General features: G+C 32.1%; 1 protein-coding gene and 2 pseudogenes across 1 annotated transcript; 2 read left to right on the top strand and 1 right to left on the bottom strand.

The window, feature by feature from the left end:
- Positions 1-3,050: 3,050 nt before the first annotated feature.
- Positions 3,051-6,567, top strand: LOC129300824 (cytochrome P450 CYP736A12-like). The gene is made up of 2 exons (XM_054939455.1): positions 3,051-3,761; positions 5,746-6,567. Exons 1-2 carry the CDS (start codon positions 3,051-3,053, stop codon positions 6,565-6,567), a joined length of 1,533 nt encoding a protein of 510 aa, XP_054795430.1.
- A 6,964-nt stretch (positions 6,568-13,531) lies between these two features.
- LOC129300735 (cytochrome P450 CYP736A12-like) lies at positions 13,532-16,228 on the top strand (annotated as a pseudogene).
- A 1,156-nt stretch (positions 16,229-17,384) lies between these two features.
- On the bottom strand, positions 17,385-24,381 carry LOC129295013 (disease resistance-like protein DSC1; annotated as a pseudogene).
- Between the last annotated feature and the right edge of the window lie 1,330 nt (positions 24,382-25,711).

Here is a 25,711-nt window from a genome sequence, read left to right as displayed (position 1 = left end):
CTTATCATATTTGCAGGAAGACATGCAAGCCCCTCTGCATGTGAGGATGGTTTAATCAGAAAAGAAGGGAAAGGAAAAATGATAAAAAAATGATGACATACTTGGGGAAGTAAGCAAAATGTGGAGATTCTAAGCCACGCTGAAGGTGGTGGGCGACACTAAGATTCAAAGAACGACTGAGATGAAATATCAGATCAACGCCTGAAAAGGAAAAGTAATTAACTGCAAAATTGAGAATGTGTATATGTTCAACTGAGTTGAGGGAGTGAGAAGAAAGTGGGAGAAGAATTTTTGGGAGGTAAATGAGGAAGATAATAAGGCAGTTAAAAAAATGAAAGTTATAAAATAATAGACGTTACACTTATGAGAAGGGAGATAATGAGATATTGAGAGATAAATGTGGAAGATAATGGGATTAACTGCAAAATGAAGAAGAATGGGGAGAGATGGAGGACGCCATAACTATCGCTGTGGATGAAGGAAGTATTAAGGGCAGTACCGGCGCCTGAGAAGTAAATGGGGAGACAAGGTGCCGATGGCCGATGGAGGAGGGTGGGAGTCTGGCAAAGAAAAAGGGTTTTAAATTTGGTTACTGTATTTAGTACAAATACTAACCAAGTGCCTATATCATTTTAATCCTTGAAACGCACATTAATAGTTATAAATTTATATTTTACTTAAAATAAATAAATGAATAAGTTTATTTAAATCGTTAATATAAATTTTAAGAGGCCGGGGTATTTTTTATTTTTAATAAGATAAATTAAAGCATGCCTCCCAGAATTATGACTTGGTAGTTTATCTAAAAATTTCTCTTAATGCAATTTTTTTAATTGATTATACAACATTTTCCCCAATTTTTGCTCAGCCACAAAACTAACTTGCAATTAAGATTTTATATTCATTTTCAAAATTCAAATCCTACGAGGCTTCATGAGATTGTAGCATTAGAAAACATGGACACGCTTCATCTTTCCGTACAATATTGTGTTTCGATTTATAAATATATTATTTTTTTGACAATATTTATATATATATATATATGTATATATATTCTTCTTACAAAACTTAAACATTATACATAAGTATCCTATATAAAAATTTAAAAAATTCCACTCTTAAAAAAAAATTTACAAAAAGTAAAAGTGAGACCCACCACTAATACAATTGAACCAATTTTTAGGAAGAATGACAGTTAAATCTCAAAATACTAAATTAATATTAGTTAAGTTCCTGACAAATTTTTTGAAAAATAAGTTAAAAATATCGATCTAAATTATTATAAATTCAGGAGTTTTAATTATAAATAAATATTTAAATATTAAATATTTAAATATAATTTTTAGATTGTAACAAAAATTTTTATTTTAACTGTTTGAATTTATATTTATAATTTATTTTGTATAAAATTTTATTGAAGACCTGACTGTTATTAATTCATTTCTTTGAAACTTAATTGTTATTCTCCCCAGTTTTTATCAATGGGTCCCACACTTCATTTATTTCTTCTACCAATCATAATCAATTGTTTAACCTCACCCAACTCACCATTCATTATCATTTATTATTCATCCAAAATCCAACTAATCTCTTACTTATGGTCGATTATTTTTATAATTATGTTTTTTAAAAAAAAATTGTAAAGCGTTGTGTGTAAGGGAATGTAGAGAATATATAAGGGAAGTTGCAGTAGCATTCAAAGTTCTAAAATTGCCATTGTAGAAGTTTTGCTTGAGTTGGCCAAAAAATGTCGCTCTTTAAAACTATATATAGCGATGGAATATTAAATTATTAATGTATCAAAAAATATTAATCACAATAAATGAGCTAGTCAATTACACTCTCTAGTTATTATTATATGGCACTTTTCAAAAGGAGTAGATGATTCTTTTTTAAGTCACTAGATGTGTTACTAATTTATTGTATTTTTTCAAATTGCCTATATTTTAAAAAATAAGTCTGATGCAATTAATTATTTAATTTTCTTCCTTGGCGCTTTGAATGTATTGTTGTTCTCTTTGTCCATCATGATCAATTTTGAATGTTATGATTTTAAATTAATTTTGAATATAGACAAAGTAGAGAATTTTTTCTGGGAGAATTACGATCAGTCTCAAATAAAGAAATTAATTATTTTATTAAATCCATTTATAAATCAAACTTCTATATTTACTTGCACTAGTTCTCTTATTTAAGATTTATATGTAATTCTCCAATTTTTCATTTTCAAGCCAAATTATGACTTGACTGTCTTTATCAAATTTTGAAAAAATAAGTAGAAATATCTTAATTATAAAAAGAGACGGATTCAAGGGACAAGAAAGGTGATCACCCCATGATTTAATTGTAAAGATATCTCACGATGATTTGTTTTATGAAAATTGTTAAAATAAATTTTAGCCACCAATTTTAACCATTTTAAGTTTCAGCCCCCGACATCATTGGTGTCTGGATCCGCTACTGTGAACTGCTGTGATCGCGGCCAGGGCTGTGCCGATACGCATGGTCCTTCAAACTCCACGTATTGAATCTTGACTCATGCATTTAGGTACTGGTGTGAAATTTGAATTTAAATTTTAGATTTAAAATATCATATTTAGAATACATGTATTTACTTGTTTGGATTGTATAAAAAAATTTAAAGGTAAAATAGAGACAAACTGAAATTCAAAATAGAAATGGAAGATTGAGAGTGACTAATTTATTTTTATTCTTCACTTAATGAGAGACAAGAACGAGAAATGAGAAGAGTGATGAAATTAACAAAGACACTTATAATAAAAATGTGAAGAAAATGAAAAGATTTAGGGTATACAAAATTTAAAATAATTAGAGTTTAAAGAGAATTTAAAATAAAATAATAATAATAATAAAATATTATTTGTATTTTCAAAGACTTTTATATGCTCAGAATTTAATTCAAATTCAAATGTAAACCTCATACCATCCAAACGAAACCTCAAGAATTAACTGCCATCAAACAAAACGTTATATATACAACCCCTCCTCGTAGCCTTGTCCATCAATTCCTTTCTCTTTCTCATCCCAACATGTCTTTACCATGGTTACCTTATTTTCATCCTCTTCTCCTTCTCGCCGCACTTGTCTTTACTCTTTCATCGTCATTTCTGCTACTACTATCTCACCTGAAACCAGCTACGGATGGCCGAAAACAACCTCCAGGTCCACCGGCCTGGCCGGTGATCGGCAACCTCCACCTGCTGGGCACCCTCCCCCACCGATCCCTTCAATCTCTTGCCAAACGATACGGTCCCGTCATGTCCTTACGACTAGGACAGGTCCCTGCTGTTGTGATCTCATCCCCTGAAGCCGCCGAGCTTGTCCTCAAGACGCACGATGTCGTTTTCTCGAGCCGTCCGAGAACTCGGGCTTCTGAGTCCCTGTCCTATGGCTCCAAGGGAATGGCTTTCAGAGAATATGGTCCCTACTGGCGCAGCGTGAGGAAGCTCTGCACTCTGCAGCTTCTGAGCGCGTCCAAAGTGGAGATGTTTGGTCCCATAAGAAGGGAGGAGCTAAGAGACGCGGTGGAGTCGATAAAAAAATCGGCGGCGGCGCGTGAGGTGGTGGATGTGAGTGAGAAGGTGGGGGAGGTTATAGAGGGCATGATCTACAGAATGATATTGGGGCGCAAGAGAGACGATAGGTTTGATGTTAAGGGAATCGTCCAAGAGACGCTCAGCTTGGCGGGAGCTTTCAATATTGCAGATTTCTTGCCTTTCTTGGGCCCTTTTGATATTCAGGTATCATTGTTTTTCCCTTCCTCCTCTTGTTTATTCGAGTATTTTTATACTTGACTAATCTGAATTCATGGCTTGATTGTTGCAGTTTTTTTTTTTTAATTTGAAGATTACGTATTTTTTCCTGTGAAAAACATACTTTTGAATAATTTTAGGATGTTTATTTGAGGTTTTAAAAATAATCAGGCTTTAAAAGTTAGTTTTCTAATTATTTTGATAAACTATTTTCAGTAGATTTTGAAATAACCAAATATAAATTTTTTTCATTTTGTAAAGTTTCTAAATAATAAATTACTTTAATTTTCATAAAATTATTAAACAACCTAAATATTACATACTTTTTAGGTTTAAACACATAGGTCAAAAATACAATACTGAAAATCACATTGATCATTGAACTAATTGAGGCTATAACTCAAGCTTCAATGGTTAGACCATAGTTGAATTAGGGTATCAACACAATCATGATTAAAATAATATAGTTAAATTAAATAAAAAAATATCATATGTAAACTTAAAAAGAGTCATGTTTAAATAAAAAAAGCATTAATAATCCCCAAGTAAATGAGACATTTATGTATAAAATACGCATAATTAACAAAACATAGTTGCTAAAGTACAAATACAACAAATTGTTATTTTTTTTTTTTTTTTAAATGCAAAATGATGTCATTCATGCTCGACAAGGGAAGAAACAAATGTAAAATTCAATCTAGCTAGTCAACCCGTCCAAAACTCTTGATCAAATTGATCAGAGAACCGGTTCATCAATATACTGGTTTAATCGACCAACTTGAATTAGGTGTTAATATACCATGCATTCTAAGTCAGCATGTTCTCTCTTTTAATATGGCTTTTTAATTTATAATACTTAAACCCATCCCTTGTTCGTTTTTTTTTTTTTGGTAATAAATCAACTTTCAATGAAAACGAAACGGTAGGATACATGCACGCCAGAGAAAGATGCAAGTAAGAATACTTCACATGTAATAAAAGTAAACTAAAAGGAGCATTATATTGTCCTACAATATATGGTAAAAAAGAAGCCTTATTAAGGAGCAGTGTATTTAGGTGCTCATCACTGAGCATCTGGACCGTCCATTCCAGATTTTAAGATTTTATTTTATATTTATTATAAAAAAATTATAAAAATTTAATAAATCTATATTATCATCAATTTAAACAATATAAATTTAATTTAGATAGTTTAATTTAATATTAAAATTTTTTGTATTTTTTATAAATCGACTATCCATATACATTCTAGATCGTCTGTATTTAATAATAATTTTTTAAATTTTTAATGTATTAATAAATATAATATTAAAAAATAACAATAAAGATAATCTTAAAACTAGCATTTTAAAATATAAAAAAAGTTATAACTTAAAAATTTTAAATTCAGATTAAATTTGTATTATCCAAATTAATGATAAGATAGATTTATTAAAATTTTATAATTTTTATAATAAATATAAAACAAAAATATAAAAAAATAAAATTTTAAAATCTGAACGTTCCACATGAGCACCAAAACCAAACTCCTTATCAACCTAGCCCTTGTTCAGTAATAATAATGCTGAAACATGTGGCAAATTAACTATATTCCATACATATATTAACGCGCAAATCTGTCCATGAAGTAGGATATATGCAGGGTACAAAGTTTCTTCATAAGTGGACGACTTCATTTTCACTTGTTGATAAAATTCTAATTTTTATTAACGCAAAAAATACATTAATATTTAAAAAAAATTATTACCGCTTTGCAATAAATTTTATTAAGCTATATTTTATTTTTCTTTCTCCGTTGCATGTATATTTGTTCTGTGTCCCGGCCCCAGAATCAAAATCTTCTACAGCGCTTACAAGCCAAATATTTGCGTGTCAAGATACCAACAATGTCTTGCCAAAAAAAAAAATAGCAACATAATCTTACAAAGAATTTATTATTGGTAACCAAAGTAACCAACTGGCTATGATTCAGGGTCTTACAAGACGCTTAGAGAAGAATGGGAAGGAAATTGATGAGATGTTAGAAACGATCATTAAGGAGCACGAAGAGGAACAAGCATTGCAGATCAGGGAACACAAGGACTTCGTTGACATATTACTCTCTTACCTAGACTCTCATGACGATGACCAAAACCCTGTCAAAGATCGAAGCAATATGAAGGCCATACTTTTGGACTTGATCTCTGGTGCAATCGACACTTCCATCACTGTCAGTTTGTGGGTTTTCTCAGAACTCTTGAAGAATCCAAGGGTAATGAAAAAACTCCAATGTGAACTGGAAAACGTTGTCGGAAAAACAAAATTGGTCGAGGAGGTTGATTTGCAGAGGTTGACTTACTTGGACATGGTGATCAAAGAGACTTTTAGACTGCATCCTGTTGTGCCATTACTGCTCCCTCGCGTCACCATGGAGGATATAACAATCAATGGATATTATATAAGGAAGAATTCACGAGTCATTGTGAATGTTTGGGCTATAGGACGTGATCCAAAAATATGGTCGGATGACGTTGAAGCGTTTTATCCAGAGAGGTTCATGAATAGCAATGTTGATCTTCGAGGACAGGACTTCCAACTCACACCATTTGGTTCAGGTCGAAGAGGATGTCCTGGTATGCATTTGGGTTTAATTGCCGTGAAATTTGTGATAGCACAATTGGTACATTGCTTTAACTGGGAACTTCCACAGAGCATTTCTCCTGATGAGTTGGATATGACTGAGAAATTTGGCCTATTAATTACAAGAGCTAATCACTTGCTAGCTCTCCCGTCTTACTGCCTAGCAGTTAATTAGTTTGTGAAACTAATTAGTTAATGGAAATATTGAATTGGTCAAATGTGATTAGTTAGTTATTTTTTATAAGCTAATCACACAGTTTCGTTATTAGTGGGCCTGTTATATATAAGGGGTCTTAGCTTATGAATAAGATGTGTAGGGAGTCTTAGTTATTGGTTCAGTACTCTCTTATCATGTTGATCCCTAGGAGTACTCTTGGGATTGTTATCGTATTTGTGAAACAGCTTGAGGTTTTGTTGATTGATCACGATCAGTACCTTAAGATTGGTTATGTATCCTCATGAGTCTGTGGGACATTGTCCGATCCTCACTATTTTTTTTTTTTTTTTGGGATAAAGAGAAGAGCGGTGGTGCAGGTCATTGATGTCCTCACTACTGGTTGGGTTATATATTTAATTTTATCAATTTTATGAAATATTAACAAAGATTTATTCATTTTAATTAATGTACTTGAGTCCTCTGTATTTCGACTTAGCCAAGCTAATTAATGATTAATAATATAATTACGATAAGACTTTTGTATTTAGTTTTATAAAATTAATATACTCTTATCAAATTAAATAAAGATTGACAAGTGAACTTTAATGTATTAATAATATCAATAATAATAATTTGTTATAAAATAAATAATTTAAAAAAAATTCACATGTTTTGTTTAAATTCAAAACAAATTCCTTAACATATAAAGGTAAGTACACAAATTTTTCTCATATAATTATGTAAAGGCGCAAATCTTCTTCTTATGTGCACTTAGTCAGACGTCAATGTGATTTTCCTTATTACTTGAACGTGATATAATTTGCATCATGATTCTGTCTTTAATTTTCTTCCATGTTTAATTTTTTAAATAGGTTTTTTGCATGGATTCATTTTCTTCCATGCTGCATGTCAATTATTTTAAGAAGATTACACAAATGAAATTTACAAAACTTCAACTTGTTTCAATATGGTTAGATTTATTCTTTGTGGATCTCTCTCTCTCTCATATACCCCACCTCTCTGTAACAATGGTGAAAGGTTTCTCCTTCATACTAGTAGTTGAGTATGTAACGAAGTTTCTCCCACCCAATCGGAAATTTTGTTAATTTTTGGATGAATGCCTATGTGGCCCATGCCTTGCTTTGATCCTCAATTAATTTGAAACATCGACACGTTCCGTCATTCAACGCAAATCTTCAACCATGAACTGTCATTCCACGCAACAACTCTGATCTTTCGTTTTCGAACCTAGGTTAAATACATGTCATTTCATTTACGAACGATGTTTCCGGCTGGCTTTTCATGGCTTGTTCTGAAATGTTTGTTGGGAGATTAATGTTGTCAGAATTGAATTTTCTAAACCACGGACACCCTTGGATTCAAGCAGCCAGAAACTGTACTCCCTCCGTTTCTACACGTAAAAAAAAAAAATTAAAAAAAATTAGTTAATTATAATAATTATATTTAAAAATAAAAAATAAATTAAAATATTCTATATTAATCAATATAAATATATATTAATTATTTTTTATTAATGTAAATTATGAGAGATGATTTAAAAAATATATAATAGATGTTTATTAAAATAATTAATTTTATTTATATAAAAAATAATAATTTTTTATAAATAAAAATGAATGAAGTATCAATTTAATTATTAATTAGACGCATTGACTTCGACCTTTGATAATTAATGAACAGTTGGTGTAACAAGTTTCACCCAAAAACGTCTTTTTCTTCACTTGATTTGAATTAATTTGTTTCTCTTTAAAGTTCTCCCGGTTTAACGTACGGCGCGTAGGTATTGTCAGAACCAATGGCAGAGTCATGCTGGCTTGGGGATGCAAATACACTCTCTTATTTTAAAAAAAAATTATAATAAAATATATAAAATTTACAACTTCACATCTTTTAATTTTAATATTTTATATTTTTTAAATTAAATAAAAAATATTTATATTTAAAAATTTATTAAATATATAATATTTTAATAATTTAAATAAAATATTAAGAACATATTTATAATAAAAGATTATATTAATACATTTAATATAATTTTTTAAAATAAAAAATAATGATAAATTTATTTATATCATTATAATTTTAATTTTAACATAATTATTATTTTTTAAGAAAATATTAAGTTTTTATTGAATTATTTTGCACCCTTAGCTTTGCCATTGATCAAAACTAGCTAGAGAGAGAGAGAGAGTTTTAAAATTTTCCCTCCCCTCCCCTATAAATTGGGAGATTGAGAAGGGAGGGATAAAATTTGTCATACCCTATCCAATATGTTATTCATAATAAATTTAAAAAATATAGGTACATTTTTTAGTATCTCAACATTAATGAAACGAAGGTAAAATTATTTATATGTAAATATTTTTCTCCCTTCTCTCTTAAACTAAATAAGATAATATTAAATCCCTCACCTTCTTTTCATTAAAATCACTCCCCTCCCATCTCACCAATATTTGCAACAGGTAAAAAAGCGCTTCCTAATCTAAAAGTAGGCAACACTTTTTTTAGTGTATCATTTAATTTTTACTTTAGGTAACAAATATATGACAACATTACCCGTTGCATCATAAGTTTTAATTAGGGTTTAGGCGACAGTTTTTCACATTTTTGTCTCATATTTATCAAATAGACAACAGTTTTTAATAAGTTGCCTCAAAAATTGGCAACAGTTTTTGTCCGGTTGCATTATAAGTTTTATTTAGGCAACGATTTTTCACATGTTGCCTCGTATTTTTCAATTAGGCAATAGGGAAAAACCATGTCATATTATTTTTTTAAATTATGAGATTGGTATTTAATTTTAGTTTTATCTTTGAATTACATATATTTGAAAAAAGATAAGCTATTTTCTTCTGAGTTTTTTTAAAATGTAAAAAATCAAATATATTTTATTTTTTTACCAAAATTATATATTCTGATAAGAAAATTTTGTTTCTTAAAATTATCCATGTTTTATCATTCGAAAATATATTTACAAAAAAATAACTTTCCATTCTTCAATTTCTTTTATATTTAAAAATTTAAACAGATAAGAAAGTTAAAAATATACTTATATAAAAAATTATTGATTATCCTAATTTCATTTATCAAATTATTTTTATAAATTATTTTTATTTTTATTTTATTACAAACTCTTTAAGGATTTAAATTTAAATTTAAGTTTATATTCTATAAAAATAGATAATAATTATAATAATATTGAAATCTAAGCAAGGGCGGAATTATGTCATAGGCCACTAAAAAGGAGAAATTTTGATATAATGCGCTTAAGAAAATATTACTTTTCAATCCGCAAGATGAAAAATTGATTCCATTTCATGACTTCTCTCTGAACATACATTACATTTCTTACTAAAATAGAACCTAGTAATAAAATATAAAATAACTTTCTTTAATTGTTTGTATTGAAAATTGTATAAAAAATAATTTCATTACCGTACAAAATCAATAATTAATATTTTATTTGATGAACTAAATGCATATGATTCTAAATAGTTAATACATATTCTATCACTTTTACAGTGAATTTTGCTTATATGAATATAATTTATTTTTATATTATTATGATAGTTATATAATGTTTGAATTGTTACTTTAGTATTTAAATTTGATAAATTTTATCATTATAATTATATTTCTTTAAGAAAATTAATATTTATATTATATATAAAGTTTTTCTCCACTAATTAATTTTTCTAGGTCGGCCGCTACTAATATCACTAACATAATGAGTTGGGTGTGTGGGTATGTGTGTGTATAATAGCTTAAAGCGGCATCCATGTCACATCTAACACAGCTATTCACGAAAATAATTGCTTGGAAATTAATTAGGATCCTTAAATTAACTTCATTTAAAGTAGAGAAAAAGATAGCCACACAATGGTGATCTTTTAATTTTGACATGATACGAATTTCACACAAGGGAGACTTACCATAGTTATCTTTTTGTGTTTATTTTTCCTTACTTTAAACAAAATCATTTTAAGGAATCCATCTTAGAAAGAATAATTGATAATGAAGTTAAAGATCTCATGTCCAATGGCTCCCACTTCCTTCCTAATTATTTACTGACCATCACAAGGTTTTCTTTCTCATGCACAAAAAATAATAAATTCTAATAAGTTTATTTAAAAAATTATTCTTATTTTTTAAAATCTGAACTGTATTGAAACTTGTGAAAAAAATAATTAAGGAATAAAAGTAAAGATGAATGGAACTCATCAATGAAATATATGGGTGAAGTTAAAAGAAATAATAGAAAAATGTTGGAACAAGCCTTGGAGATCAGAGTTGTTATGACATTGTTGAAAGAGTTTTTCATTGTGTTCGGAACCAACTCATGGAAATGGTAGTTAATGGAAAATTTTGTCATCAAGTTTTCCCAGGCATTTCACTTCCCTAAGACAAATGGACCCCTCCACCAAGTGAGCGCCTTCGATTGGAAGTTCATGGTTCGGTGAGACAACATGGTCAAGCCTCCGGTAGGGGAGTCATTAGAAACTCTCAAGGGGCATTGGGTCATAGGTTTTCAACAGAAATTGGGTTCCCTTCCTCCCACGGCTGCTGAACTTCTTGCCATTGAACAGGGATTACTTGGTAAGCAACATCAAGACATGAATGCTGAATGTCACATTGATTCTCTCGAAGCAATTTCGCTATTGACCTCAGGTGGTCGTCTTGATCATCCCTTGCGTCTAGAGATATGTCAAGTACGCCATCTACTATTTGTTTTCCAGCTGGAATGTTGAAGTCATTCAAATGTTTGTCAGTTTGTTAGTATTTTTTAGAAAAGAAACTTTTATTTTTTAAAAAGGTCTTTAATTGGATTGGTATCTTTTAATTTGAAAAAAAAAAAACTTATCCCCTTATTTGAGAAAAGATTTTTTTAAAAAAATATATTGAAATTTCTATGAAGATTCACAAAATCTCACATTAAAATTAATTCTTTTTATGTTTGTGGAGATTCTAAAATCTCACACGGTATAGAAATTATTTTTCAAACTATTTATATTTATAAAAAGGCTCTTTTTTAAAAAAATGGATAAAACAAATCAATTAAGTATCATGATTGGTGTGCTTGCGGTAGCCCATTGCCACACACGACATGCTAATCGACTAATTACCTATAGGGACTCTAAAAATTTTACACGGTATGACTAAAAAAAACACAAAAGTCTCAAATCAAGTATTGGTGTATTGTGTGTTAGAGGAGTGTATAATAATATAGGTAATTCTAAAAAAAACAAGGGATCAAACCTTTGGAGTTTTACCACTTGTAGCAACTTAGGTGATTATTCCAATTATCTCCACTTTATTATGCACAAGAAATAACAAGCCAAAACATGTGCTTGAGTGTATGTGTTCATGTGTGCTTAAAAACTGTACATGTGCTTTTATATCTTTCCACGATTGTGTATAAATCGGATGCCAATGAAAAGAAATTAAAAGGAATAAAAGGAGAAAAAGAAAATAAAAGGCTTCACCAATAGACGCGCTCCCATACATGTGTAAAGGAGATATCATGTTTTTGGGGAATGAAATACAAGGAAGAACAAAAGCGAAAAGAAAAAAAAAATGGCAAAAAGAGACATAACACACCAAAAGTAAATGAAAGAAATGAATGATCACGTCTGAACTCCCTTTAGCTGCTAACATTGAGACTCACATATGAACCACGGTTACAAGGGTGTCGGCTTCCTTAGGGTGTCTCACATAATAATAAGGTGTGAAAGATTAAAAAAAAAAAGCAAAAAGAATGAAGCAAAAATATATATGCGGACTTCATTTCTATAAATTCACAAAATAAGAGAATTTGTGATTTTTGAGAATGTATCGAAATTCAAGAAGGAAAAAAAAAAAAGAAGCTTTACTCTATAAAGCATTTCTTCCTTTTCCTCACCCCATATTATCATGCAAGAGAGAAAATGATTATCTCTACCTATATCAAGCAAAATCTTCCCTTTGTCTTCTCAAATTCTATTCTCTCTCTCTTTTTTTCTGCCTTTTTTCTCTACCCCCATTCTCTTGATCTTCACCTTTTTATTAATGATAATTAGGGCTTCCATCTTATGTTTGAATCCCATCAAATCACAATTTGTTATTAATTTTATTTAACTTTTACTATTTTAAATCGAGGCATAATTTTAGACATTGGATCTTTATTTTATTTCCCTAATTGAAGACTCATATTAAAATACAAATTTCAGGATTTTTTTCATTTCATTTTTTTATTTATTAATTTTTATTTTGTTCTTTTTATTAATTTATTAAAAAAGTTATCAATTATTTTTGTTTATTCAGTTTTTTTTACGAGGGCCTGGATAAAATTGGGTGTTCACAAGAGTTGTTATTAATGACCTATAAATTGTGCCTGTTCAATATTTTATATTTTATATTGATATTGAGGGTTTCTTTGTACTTACGTTATCAATTAAAAGTAAAATGAATGGGAAAAAGATGATGATGATGATGAGCTAATAGTAAATTTTTTTGTTATGTTGATAATAATCATAGTTTAAAAACGTTGTGATCTTATCATGATTGGATCATATGTTCACGTTTATAATTCTTCATTCAATTACCATGAATATAGGGAACACTTCATATAGCTCGCAACTTTTGCAATTTTTTCTTTTGTTAAAAATAGGAAATTCCATTACCATATGGTGAACGTTTAAACTAAGAAAGCGAGGGAAAAGAACCTCGGTAATTAATCATACTTGAATTACAACTTTCATTCATCAATTACCATATGGTGAACGTTTTGTGTGTGTGTGTGTGTGTCCCAAGAGGCAAAGATATGCAAGGCACTGAAGAACACATTCTGATCGATACAATCATACAAACACTCTAAACATGTTGCCTTCAATTCTACCCCCTCCTCCTATTCTCCTTCTTGCATCCGTCTTTCTTCTATCAGCTATGCTGTTATCCCTATCCTATCTTAAACTAACTCATGAGGATGACCAGAAACAACCTCCACATGTTGGGTACCTTCCCCCACCGATCCCTCCAGTCTCTGGCCAAACACTATGGACCCATCATGTCCCTGCGACTAGGGCAGGTCCCTAATGTTGTCATATCTTCCCCTGAAGCTGCCGAGCTTATCCTCAAGACATACGACACCGTTTTCGCAAGCCGCCCAAGAACTCAAGTATCGGAACACGTGTTTTGCGGCTCGTCGGGCTTGGTTTTGTGTAGTATGGTGAAGAAACTCTGCTTTTCAGCTTCTTATTGCGTCAAAAGTGGAGATGTTTCGGCTGATAGGTGGGAGAGTAGGTGGGGTCAATTGGAAAATCGGCGGCGGCGCGTGAGGTCGTGAATCTGAGTGAGAGGGTGGGGGAAGTCATACAGGACATAATGTATAGAATGATATTGGGACAGAAGAGGGACGATAGATTTGATTTGAAGGGTCTTTGTTCATGAAGCCATGAGGTTGGCCGGAGCCTTCCATGTCCAAGACTACGTGCCTTTGCTACGCTTATTTGATATTCAGGTACCACAATCACCTATAACCTACCTTCTAGTTTTTTTCCCTCTTTGTGTTTATTCAATAATTCGATGTGTCCCCTTTTGCCACAAAAATATAGTAGGCCACTTGGTTTATATGCAGATCTCGATCTAACTCAAGGATTTCATTTTTATTAGTAACAGAGCTTTATATGGTTTCCATCTATATACAAGTGATTTCTTTCTAGGTGGAGCTATAAAATATAAAGTAACATTTGGTATACGAAAAAACATATCCTAAAAAAGAAATGAGAAATATATTTATATAAAAAAGTGATACGTGTATTTCTCTCTCTTTTTTTTATATAGAAAATATTTTTTTACCTACCAAATATTGCCTAAAAAGTTAGATCCCACACCAATAGAGTTGGGAATACGGGCAGACCCGGCCTTTAAGGGCCTGGCTTTTATAAACCCTAAAGCTTGATTTTTTATTTTAAATCTCATTTTTCAAACCCGGCCCTTATACTCAAGGCTCAAGATCGGGCCCACAAGCCCTTTTTCAAAAAATAAAAAAATTAAAATAAAATTAAACATTATAAATTAATTAAAATATTCTAAAATTAAAAAAATTAAAATCTTCATAATTATTTAGAAATTAAATAATATACATTTAGAAGTTTAGTAATAAAATTTAAATCTTGATTAAAACAGTTGATTTTTTTATAAATACACAAATATAATAATTATAAAAAAATAAAAAAAATCATAAATTTTATACTATACACTGATATTTATTAAATTAATTTTAGAATAAATTAAAATTAATAATAACATAATGTGTGTAGGATCAGGTGAGCAGATCATTGACTTCAAACATGTGTTTCACTAAAAAAATAATAATAATAATAATATAACAGGACTTGAAGGGCTACCCGGGCTCGAGCTCTATTTTACAGGGCTTATCAGGGTCAAGCCCTCAAGCTCGATTACTTTAAAAAAAATTATTTTCAAAGCTCGAACCCTTATTTAAATAGGACTTTCAAGCCCGACCTTTCAGGTCCGGCCCTTATTCTCAACTCTACTCACCAAGCTATTTACTATAAAACACACACACACATTTCTGACTCAAATTTAACAAGCCGCTAATTATATTACTTTATATAAAATGATGAACTTTGTTCCCACATGTTGCTAATAATGTTTCAATGGTCTACATCACTATGTGGAGATGCAATAACGTATGTGTTGCACAAACCTCAATCCCTCCAGCTGTCTATGTAAATAGCACGCTTTTTCTCTTAACCAAAGGGAACATAAAATTTGAATTAGTGATAGTTTAAGTATTGTACATGAATTAATTTTTAGTAACAAACATCAAAACTATGTAACAAATTTTGATTCAGGGGTTGACAGCACGCTTAATGAAACACGACGAAGAACTTGATAAGATGTTAGGAACGATCATAAAGGAGCACGAAGAGGCACTTGATGGCCAAAAAAGGCGACAGACTAATGATTTTGTGAACATATTGCTCTATCTCTTCCACGGTTTCTCAAGATGATCAGCAAAGCCACGTCCTCAATGGATCCAACATCAAAGCCATCCTTCTGGATATGATTGCTGGTGCAGTGGACTCTACTACTGTCACTTTATGGGCATTCTCAGAACTCTTGAGGAATACAAGGGTGATGAAACAGCTCCAACATGAACTGGAAAACGTAATAGGAAATAGAAAACTGGTCGAAGAGGTTGATTTGCCAAGGCTGACTTACTTGGACATATTAAAGAGACTATGAGGCTATATCCTGTTGTACCATTACTAGTAACACAATCAATGGGTATTACATAAGGAAGAATTCACGAATCATAGTTAATGTATGGGCTACTGGAAGAGATACTAAGGTATGGTCTGATGATGTGGAAGTGTTTTATCCAGAAAGGTTCATGGATTGCAAGATAGACCTTCAAGGACATATCTTATTGGTGTTTGTCTTGAACTTTGGGTCTGGTCGAAGAAGATGTCCTGGCATGCTATTGGGTCTAACAACGGCTAAGTTTGTTGTGGCTCAATTGGTGCATTGCTTTAGTTGGGAACTTCCCAATGGCATATCTTCTGATGAATTGGACATGACTAAGAAATTTGACCTATCAATGGTTAGATCTAATCCTTTACTGGCTATTCCATCTAATCGCCCGGCAAATTAATTGATCAACCTTAATGTACATGAAGAATAATGTAATCATGTTCTCTCTCTCTCTCTCTCTCTCTCTGTTTTTTTTTTTTTGCCCTTATTGGTGTTTTCTCAAACAGACTAATGGTTGCACCTTGTGTGTGTGTGTGTGGCTATTTGATTAGGACAGATTCAAGCATTGTGGGCCAATAGCTTTCTTCAACACATTTTTTGTATTTACATAAAGTCGAACTCAAAACATTGTGCTTAAGTGACCATAGCCCCTTCTTTTAAGATCAACACTCATTGACAACCTATCATAATCTTTAATTGTTACTTGTGTTGAAAAGTAGCATGCATATCTCTCATTTACTAACATGGATTTATGAATAAAGTCAGACTTGCCAAAAAAAAAATGCCCCAATTAAAATTCTCTTTTGGTTAGAATAGTTGGAGTTGACTTCTCTCTTCTTGTCTTCTCACTCCTAAGATCTCAATTTTAATAGTTGAGATTCAAGGGTGTAAAAGATAGAAAGAGAGAAGCCAACTCCAAAATAATTTAAGTGGAATGAAATTGAAATAAAAGCTTGTAAAGTCTCACTTAATAAGTGAAACTCACTGAAACTTTATTTCTATCTCTCTTCCTATAAAATCACTCTTATTATTTTGATTACTTAAACAAAATCAAGTTTAAACATAATAATAATTATAAGTATGGGATCTCAAGTTTTATTAGTTAAAACATTTTCAAAATCAAATAAAACTAATATAAATTATAGTACTTAAAACATTTGAAAATAGGTTGAAAACATCCAAAACCCACATATTGAGGCATCCTCCACGAGCAACGAACTATCTCCTATAACAAACCCTTATTGTGTCATGCACCACGGCACATTGCACAAAATTAGACAACCTCTTGCTGTCAATTGACAAATTCAAAGGCCAACTTTCAACATGCCCCAAATCTCTATCCAACGTTCAATCGAGACAATCTAAGTATCCATAGAAAACTCTTTTCATCAGCTAGCTAATGGCATTAGTTGCAACCCTAAATTAACTCATACAAAAAAGATAGACACCCAAATGCATGTAAAACCACTTTTCACGCTTAACAATAACTCAAAGTGTCTCTAACCACAACCCAAGTGACAAAAGCTCATTTAAACACATACACCACACTCAATAGATTTAGCACTACCTGTGTAAAACACCACAATAATCATATCTTGCACATATCGCACTTTCAATTCTTAACCCCTTGATACCAAAACAATAGGGAGAGGTAATTTGCATTGTTTTGGAATATAATTTAATTACAAATGTCCATATAAACCCTATCACACTTGCACCAATATTTTGACTCTAACCAAATTCACCAACACATAATACATAATCTAAGGCCCAAATTACAACTTCCCAGATAATCATGTAAATGGTGCAAGCACCAAATCAAAATAGGCAACTAATTGGCAATATCACATTTAAATACACATATATGAAACAAAGTAAAAGAGGCCTCAGGTGCTTTCTCATTATCTTGTCCTAAGCTAGTGCCTGTAAAATATTAACAAGAGGGGTGAGTATAATTATTCAGTAATTAAGGTACATCTAATCTATACAAATGCAAGTTAATTAATCATAGTTATACAAATGTCACATAATACAATCATAAAATCTCAAGGGAAACATGCTCGTAACCATTCTCAATATAAGATTCCACAGTCACAAATTTACCAACCATATGACTAATAATAATGATATGCATAATCAATACCTCTTCATATTCTCTTGTTACCTCCAACTAAAATTATGGACTATTAAATTAAATAGGGGTCCGCTATGTGAATAGATTGCCCAAGCTTACAACTCGTAAGAGCAACTTAGCCAAAAATCACTACACCTACTCTCAGGCCATGATTTTTCCCATTCTTAAATCTATGGGGTGTTGTTAACCTTATGCTAACTACCTTGGGGAACAAGTAGAGCAAGCTAGATTCAAGTCCCTAGAGAAACAATGGAATTGTCTTTCAACAAACAATGGGACAAAGCTAACCTTCTGTAAGGTAGCCATGCCACTTGAATTTATATCTACTTTTCTCCTTAGGCAAACTTCCGCCAATCATGATCATGTAATAAATATGCTTACACACATAAAGCATGTCACTATTTCATGCCATCATGCTCAAACTCAATTTACCATATTTCACAATATAATTTGACATACTCATTATTTCAAATGATATGAAATCAACATCACATCATGCTCGAAGCATATACATGCTACAAACCTTAATTTCATCTTCATGTCCTCTTTCACAATCATAATCATCATCAACTTTCAATTCATGAAAAAAATTCTTAACTCACATACATACTTTACATTGTTAGAAATTATTCTAATCATCAAAGCTCTTTAGCATACAACCCCATTGAATCACATTTTACTCAAAAATCACATCAATCAACAATTTCAATTCCATGCTTGCATTCATTCTTTCAAAAACATGCACCATATTGCAGCAATTATAAACTTAATTTCACACCAAAAATATATTTACAAAACTCTACAATCAACTAACAAACAAATGCATAAACTAAATTTTCTCCAGTTACCTCAAACTTTTGAGAGGGCAAATATTTATCCCTTAAACACAATTAGCTTCAAGGCTAATCTCAAGTCCAAACAATGTCAAAAACAATTAATTTACAATTAATTATGCCAAATACTATTAATATCATCATAAACATGCTTTTCACTCCCAATTTTCCAACACTTTGACTATCCAAAATTCACAACCAATAGTATTTACTTACACCCATTAGGCATATTAGCTTCTATTAATTCCAAATAACTTTATTAAACTCAATAGTCCATATTAATGGCTATTAACCACTCCCAACAACCATAATAAATGCAATTTTCATCCATAATTATGAACCCAAGCTCAAGGACGCTTCAAGTCTTCAAATCTAAGTTTAAATAGCTCAAACAACTCCTATTAACCCCATTTAAGTTAAGGGGTTTAGCCTCATAGCTCTATAGGTCAAAAATCCACACTCTCAAAGCAAACCCTAACTTAAAAATGGAGTGGAGAAAAAGAGAAATGGCAAGGAAGACTTACCTTAGTGATTAGGAGCCCTAGAATCTCCTAAAAGTCCCACAACACCGTGCCCTAGCAAAGCTTGAATTGTGCTCCTCGACCTGTCTCTCAAATCTCCATTTTCCTTCTATTTTCACAAGCACAGACTCACTTTATTATTCTAGAAATTGGCCATTTGCCACAGCGCACTAGCCATCTACTATGGCAGATAGCACAGGAAAGGCAGTCCAAACTTTTGTTCATCAATTGGGTCCAAATGGTTCAATTTCACTCCAAACCCGATCTCAAGGCCACAATCAAAACTCAAAATGTCTATTACCCATCTCTAACTATCAACAAACCTAAATTCACCTAAAATTTACTTAATTACCCCTTAATAACTCAATAAATCAGGGAGTTAATTTCCAATGTTACATCTTTACTTGAATAAACAGGGATTTAATCCTTTAAAGTTAAAATCTGTGAATTCATGTGAAGTTTTTCATTTTTAGTATTGTTTCTCATTTTATTATTTTTTACAAAATATAAAATCTTCCATTTCTTCCTTAAAAAGACAAACTTCACATAAATTTACGAATTTCATTTTTAAAGGATTTAAATCCAATAAACAAAACCCACTAAATTTCTATTTCTATCTCTCTCTAACTGGATTTTAAAAAACCCCTAAAAGCTTTTCTGTTGAAAAGCAGCATTTAACCAACAAAAAAGAAGGGGGTCTTCCACCTCATAAACACACTTTATGCGCACCTTAAATAGTTCAGAACTTCGAGGTGGCTCTCCTACAGACAGGCTTGTTCAAAAAAATGAAGCAACCCAGATATGGACATTTACGGAGCCAAGAAGATATGCGCTAATTAGGAACAGACAAACTAATGCCCGGATGTATTGGCATGCTTAAATTCACACCTTGCCAAATGTGTTACGTTGATTCATGAAAATCAACATTCAGATAATTTTTTATAGTTGTTAGAGCGGAGTTATGTGTCTTAGAGAATAACAAAACATTCATTGTTATTTTTATCAGAGACTGACTTTGGTCTCTTGTTCAAATTAATTCTAATCTCGACTGATATATGAGTGAAGTGCTTCTTCAAATTGATGTGAATAAAGAGACGTAAAAGCCACAGCACAAGGGAATGATTTATGCAGTACATGAAGAATGTACTAACGCAGAATGGAATGACATCATCTGCAACAGAAAAATTTCACAGAAAGAAATGATAAACATCATATAACTGTTTTCCAGGTAGCCTCTAATTGATACCTTTAATTTAAAGCAGTCACGCTCACAGGTTGATGAGATCTTTCAAGCCCTGTGTTGCTTTCTCCCAAGTTCCTCTCGGAAATGGTGGAAAGATATATTCATTGGATTCAACTTTCTTCTCATCAAAGCTTCCTCTGACATCCTCTTCAAATGCTCTTAGTTGTGACTTTAACTCCAGGTTTTCAATGAAGGCGTGATATTCTGAGTCATATACTGGGCAGATTCCACACCCTTTTATCACAATATCCCTTTTCTTCTCCCAAGTATTTCCAGTCTGAGCAAAGAACTCAAACAAGATTTTCAGATTATTCCTTTCTTCTGCTTCCATGCTCTTCATACAACATCGTTCATCATACCATATACATACATGATCAGCCATAAATTCACAAGCGTGTATGCTAGTCCATGCACCCATATTCATGTCCCTTTCACCATTTATGTCCATGTAGCAATCGCATCCAATGAAGTTCTTGTCATTTGATGGAAACGAAGAAACAACCGCACAAAATATGAAACCCACCAAATCGGAAGGCGAAGCAGAAGAAGATAAGTCAATAGTTACTGAAGACTGCCTTGTCCTGTTCATGAACCACTCTGGAACGTTACTTCCTGGGTAAATAACGTCAACTGGACCACCTAGAATGTTGCTTTTTCCTAGAGTTGTTAAATGTTCATATGCCAATCTCTTTATGTTGACGTGAGAATGTCCTGCTATAGCTCTGAGCGAATGTTCATCCAATTTTACACAATTCTGGAATCTTGTGCCAACTCTTATTTTTTCTTTCAGTTGATTAACAGCTATGGAAGAAAACATTACTCTCTGCAGGGAACTGCAATTGGTGGCATATAATTCTTTAATGGATGGTGGAAGTTCAGGCAAAGACCGAAGGCTCCTGCAATTACTCAAGTCAAGCTTTTCACGTAGTGGGAGGTGCTTGATGCTTGCAGGCAACTTCACAATATCCGATTCATGTAGTGATAAATGCCGCAATGAGGATAAGAATCTGGTATTGTCGGGCAGTTCATATAAATTACAACAATCATGCAGTAAAAATGTTTCTAGGAACCACGAGCCTTCAAGTAGGAAGTGTAGATTCGATGCATCAAGCTGCATGCAACCAATGATCCGAAGTTCTCTGAGAGAACTCAGGTTAGAGAACTTGCTTGGCAGATTCTTCAGATTTTTACAGTGATCTAAGTATAATGTTTCAAGTTTGTTTAGAAGCCTCATAGACGAGGGCAATTCATTGATAGATGTGCCTGTCAAATTTAAGTTCTTCATATTCTCCGATGTCACTGAGAATTGCTTGAGCCTTGAGCATTGACTAAGAGAAAGATTACTTAGGGATCTTAAATGGACATCACCTCTAAGGATGGTAAGTGATTTGCAGTATGATAGGTTCAATTTCACAAGCTTGTGGATGGTTAAAATAGAAGGATGAACCTTACGCAAGCTCTTGCAGCTGGAGAGTTCTACTTCTTCAAGGTTTTTCGCCATAGAAAAATCTGGGAGTTCCAATAGATTCTCTGAGTTACTGAGGTCAATTTTCTTTAAACTTACAAGATCCTGCAATTGCACCATTTATAACAACAAGAGACACAAAAACGAACCAGAAAAAAACGCCATGTTTATCAATGATGATATAGATAGATACGTACCAAAACCCCATTCCAAAGCTTTTCCACACGACTCCAAGTCATTTTAAGTTCAACGAGACTATTAGGACAGAATGATGAAGGCAAGGATTTTAAAGGATAACAAACCCACTCAAAAAATCTCAGTTCATTTGGCAGAGATTCAAGGCCTTGGGGAAGATGGAGGATTTGTTCATGAAAATCATATTGGGAAAACTTGAGAAACTTTAGCTCTGACATCTTAGCAAAGACTTGAGGAGTTAAGCAGAGCCGTTCAATTTTTGCCACATTCAAAGTAATGCTTTGAATGGCTTCAGTGCCCTGCAAACCAAAAGTAGCTAGTAAATGGAATAAAACCAAGAGAAAAAAATCGAATGAATGCAGTTATACAGTTGTGATTCCCACCGTGTTACGCTCTAATACTTGATAAATATCATTAGCATTCCATAATCGACTACGTTTTCCAGGATCGTCAATGGATTCTTCACGAACTATTTCCCAACCCATTTCTTGGATCAAATCATGCATCAATATAACTGATTTTCTGGAATTTGATACTTCAGTTATTAGAGCTTTGTCTCGAAGGACCCTTAATCCAATGATGGTTGAGAAACCACAAAAATTTAGCAAAACTATAATTTGTTGTGATTCATATCCTTTGAGAAAACATGCAATATATAAGAAAATGTTCTTCTCTTCTCTATCTAGATCATCATAGCTCAGTCTCATCACATGTTGAACTTTTGTGTGTGGCATTTTGTTGAGCTTCTCAAGTTGGCTTTCCCACTCTTCCTTGCTTTTACCATAAAGGAAGGACCTAAAACTTTTAGAGCTAATGGAATGCCTTTAGCATAACTAATAAACTTCCTTGTTAGTTCAATCCACTCCATGTCCAGATCATCATTATTCTCAAAGGCATTTAACATAAAAAGTCGAGCAGCATCATCAAAAACCAAAGGCTTAACCTCATATATTTTATCAACATTTTTAACAAGCACTTGCTTATCTCTAGTTGTTATAATGATTCTACTTCCAAGTCCAAAACATTCAAGTGCTCCCACTAAATTTCCTAGCTGGTCTGAATCACTAATATCATCAAGAACAACAAGAACCCTTTTTCGAAGTAGCCTTCTCTTGACATAAGGGGGCATTCCATTTGGTGTACCAATATGCAAATCATTTTCCTTGAGTAGCATGGAAAACATCTTATTCTTCAAATAAATAATTCCATGATTCTTTGATTCTTCTCTCACATTGGCTAAAAAACAATGTCCTTCAAATTCATTACAAAATCGATTAAATACTAAAGCGGCAATGGTTGTCTTACCAAGACCGCCCATGCCCCAAATTCCAATGACACGAACATCTTTTGATCCTTGGTCCATCAGTGATTCTAAATCTGCAATTCTTTCATCAATTCCAACAAGGTCTGTGAAGTCACTTTGGTACATAATATTCAACCTTGTTGACAAAGATTTGGCAATCTCTTCTATAAGCTCAGCCTCGTCCCTATACTCACAGGAATATAAAAAGATTATGATGAATAATGAAACCCGGATAAATTAATCAAGAAAAGTATTGGGAGGGGAAAAAATAACATACCCTGAATTCGATGAATAATGAAATCCGGATAAGTTAGCAGCTTTATTCAAAGCTGATTTCCAAGTTGGCACCTTTTCCTTGTAATATTTATCATGTTTGGCTAAAGCATCTCCATATGACCCTTTTTGATGCCTGACATCTGAGGGATCTGTGTTATAGAAAACAGGAATTACAATCTGTTTCTGGCTCTCCATACGTTCAATAATCTGCACCAGCTCTTCTAAGCACCACTTTGAAGAAGCATAATCCTTTGAAAATATGATCAATGAAATAAGTGATTCTTTGATGGCTCTTAGAAGTGCCGGTGATATTTTATCCCCTCTTTCGAGTCTGTCATCCACATAGGCATCAATTTGCTTCTGCCGCAATTCCTTTCTCAAATGGCTAAGAAAACCATGGCGTGTGTCTGTGCCTCTGAAGCTGATAAAGACGTCATACTGTATACCAGAAAACTGAGAAGAAGATGCCATGAGAAAGAACAAGAAACACAAGTGTTGGGGTCACAGAAGAAGAGAGACGGGTTGGGAGAGAAAGAAAAGAGAAGGAGAGGAATCAAAAGAGCGAGTAATTGGGAGAAAGCATGATGAGACTGGTCCTTGTCCTGCCAAGTTGAAATCTGCTTATGTCTGCCCCACAATTCAAAGTTCAGTACAATGATTACAGCTCAGCACGTAAAGACTGTCATTGGGTGGAAATTATGGTCCATATACTGCTTTCAAAAGGTGTTGTTCGGGGCATCTTGTTCATTTCACACTGAATGGCAAAGGATAGAGGCAGTACAGTGTTAAATAAGGCTCTCCGAGTGACAGGAAATCCTTTAAGTGAACTTTGCTTCTTCTTTTTCTTTTTTAATATTTTCAATTATTTTATTATTTTTATAAAATATAAAATCGTCTCTCCCTTTTTAAAAAAAAACTTTATAAAAATTCACCAATTCTAATTATAAAAAATTTAAATCCAAATGAATCATGCTTGATAGTTTATACCCTCCATTTAAAAATATAAAGTATTTTTAATCAAATCTCACCTCTCAATAAAATAGTATCCTATTTTTAAACTAATCCTATTTTTTTATATTTAATCATATTAAATACCATATAATAAATATAAAGTCATTATCAATAGTGTTACTTTTAAAAAATGGACAATTATTATACCTTAAAAAATTAAAAATAATTTTTATTTTTTAACATTCAATTTCTCAAAACATATATTATATTTTTTGAACAGAAAGAGTATATGCAAACACAAAATTCAAAAATATAACGTCACAATAAAAGAAGAAAGAAGAAGAAGAAGAAGAAAGTAGGTCTCTAATTCCGTGGTTAACACATGACACTTGATAACAGCAACTTGTGAGTTGGAGAACAGGTCAATACTGATGCTATATGGCTAAAGTGCAATGCTATATGCCAGCATGGTTTTTATTTTAGACTTTAGAGTAAAAATTTAATTCATAATTCGAGAGAGTGTAGGATTAAATCCTATCGTGCATATGTGAACCTTGTTGATAAATATCTTTACATAAAAATATGTCTTCATTTTGATAAGTTTTGAAACTCAACTCATTTAAACTTTTGTTTAAGGAAAAAAAAACCTACAAGGAAAGAAAATACTTGTATCTTTCATTTATTTAATATTTCCTTCTTCTTTTTTTTGCCAAATCATTTATTTAATATTCAAAACGGTACTAAACGTAGTAATTGTATTTACCCTTCTGTGAAGTATACTCCGATCCATGGTAAATAATTTTATCATTATTAAGCTAGCTATACAAATGCAATATACATCTCAAACCATAAAAGATTTTTGCATCTTGCTGGGGAAATCAGTCATCCTAATAGAGTCGATATCTTTGTCGTGCACATAATGAACTAACGTGTCCGTACATTATATGTTTAAATAAGGCTCA

Source organism: Prosopis cineraria, unplaced genomic scaffold, assembly GCF_029017545.1.
Source record: "Prosopis cineraria cultivar Desert tree isolate PC_DT_omini unplaced genomic scaffold, ASM2901754v1 PC1, whole genome shotgun sequence".
NCBI classification, from domain to species: domain Eukaryota; kingdom Viridiplantae; phylum Streptophyta; class Magnoliopsida; order Fabales; family Fabaceae; genus Prosopis; species Prosopis cineraria.
This window is presented reverse-complemented; position numbering and strand designations above follow the sequence as displayed.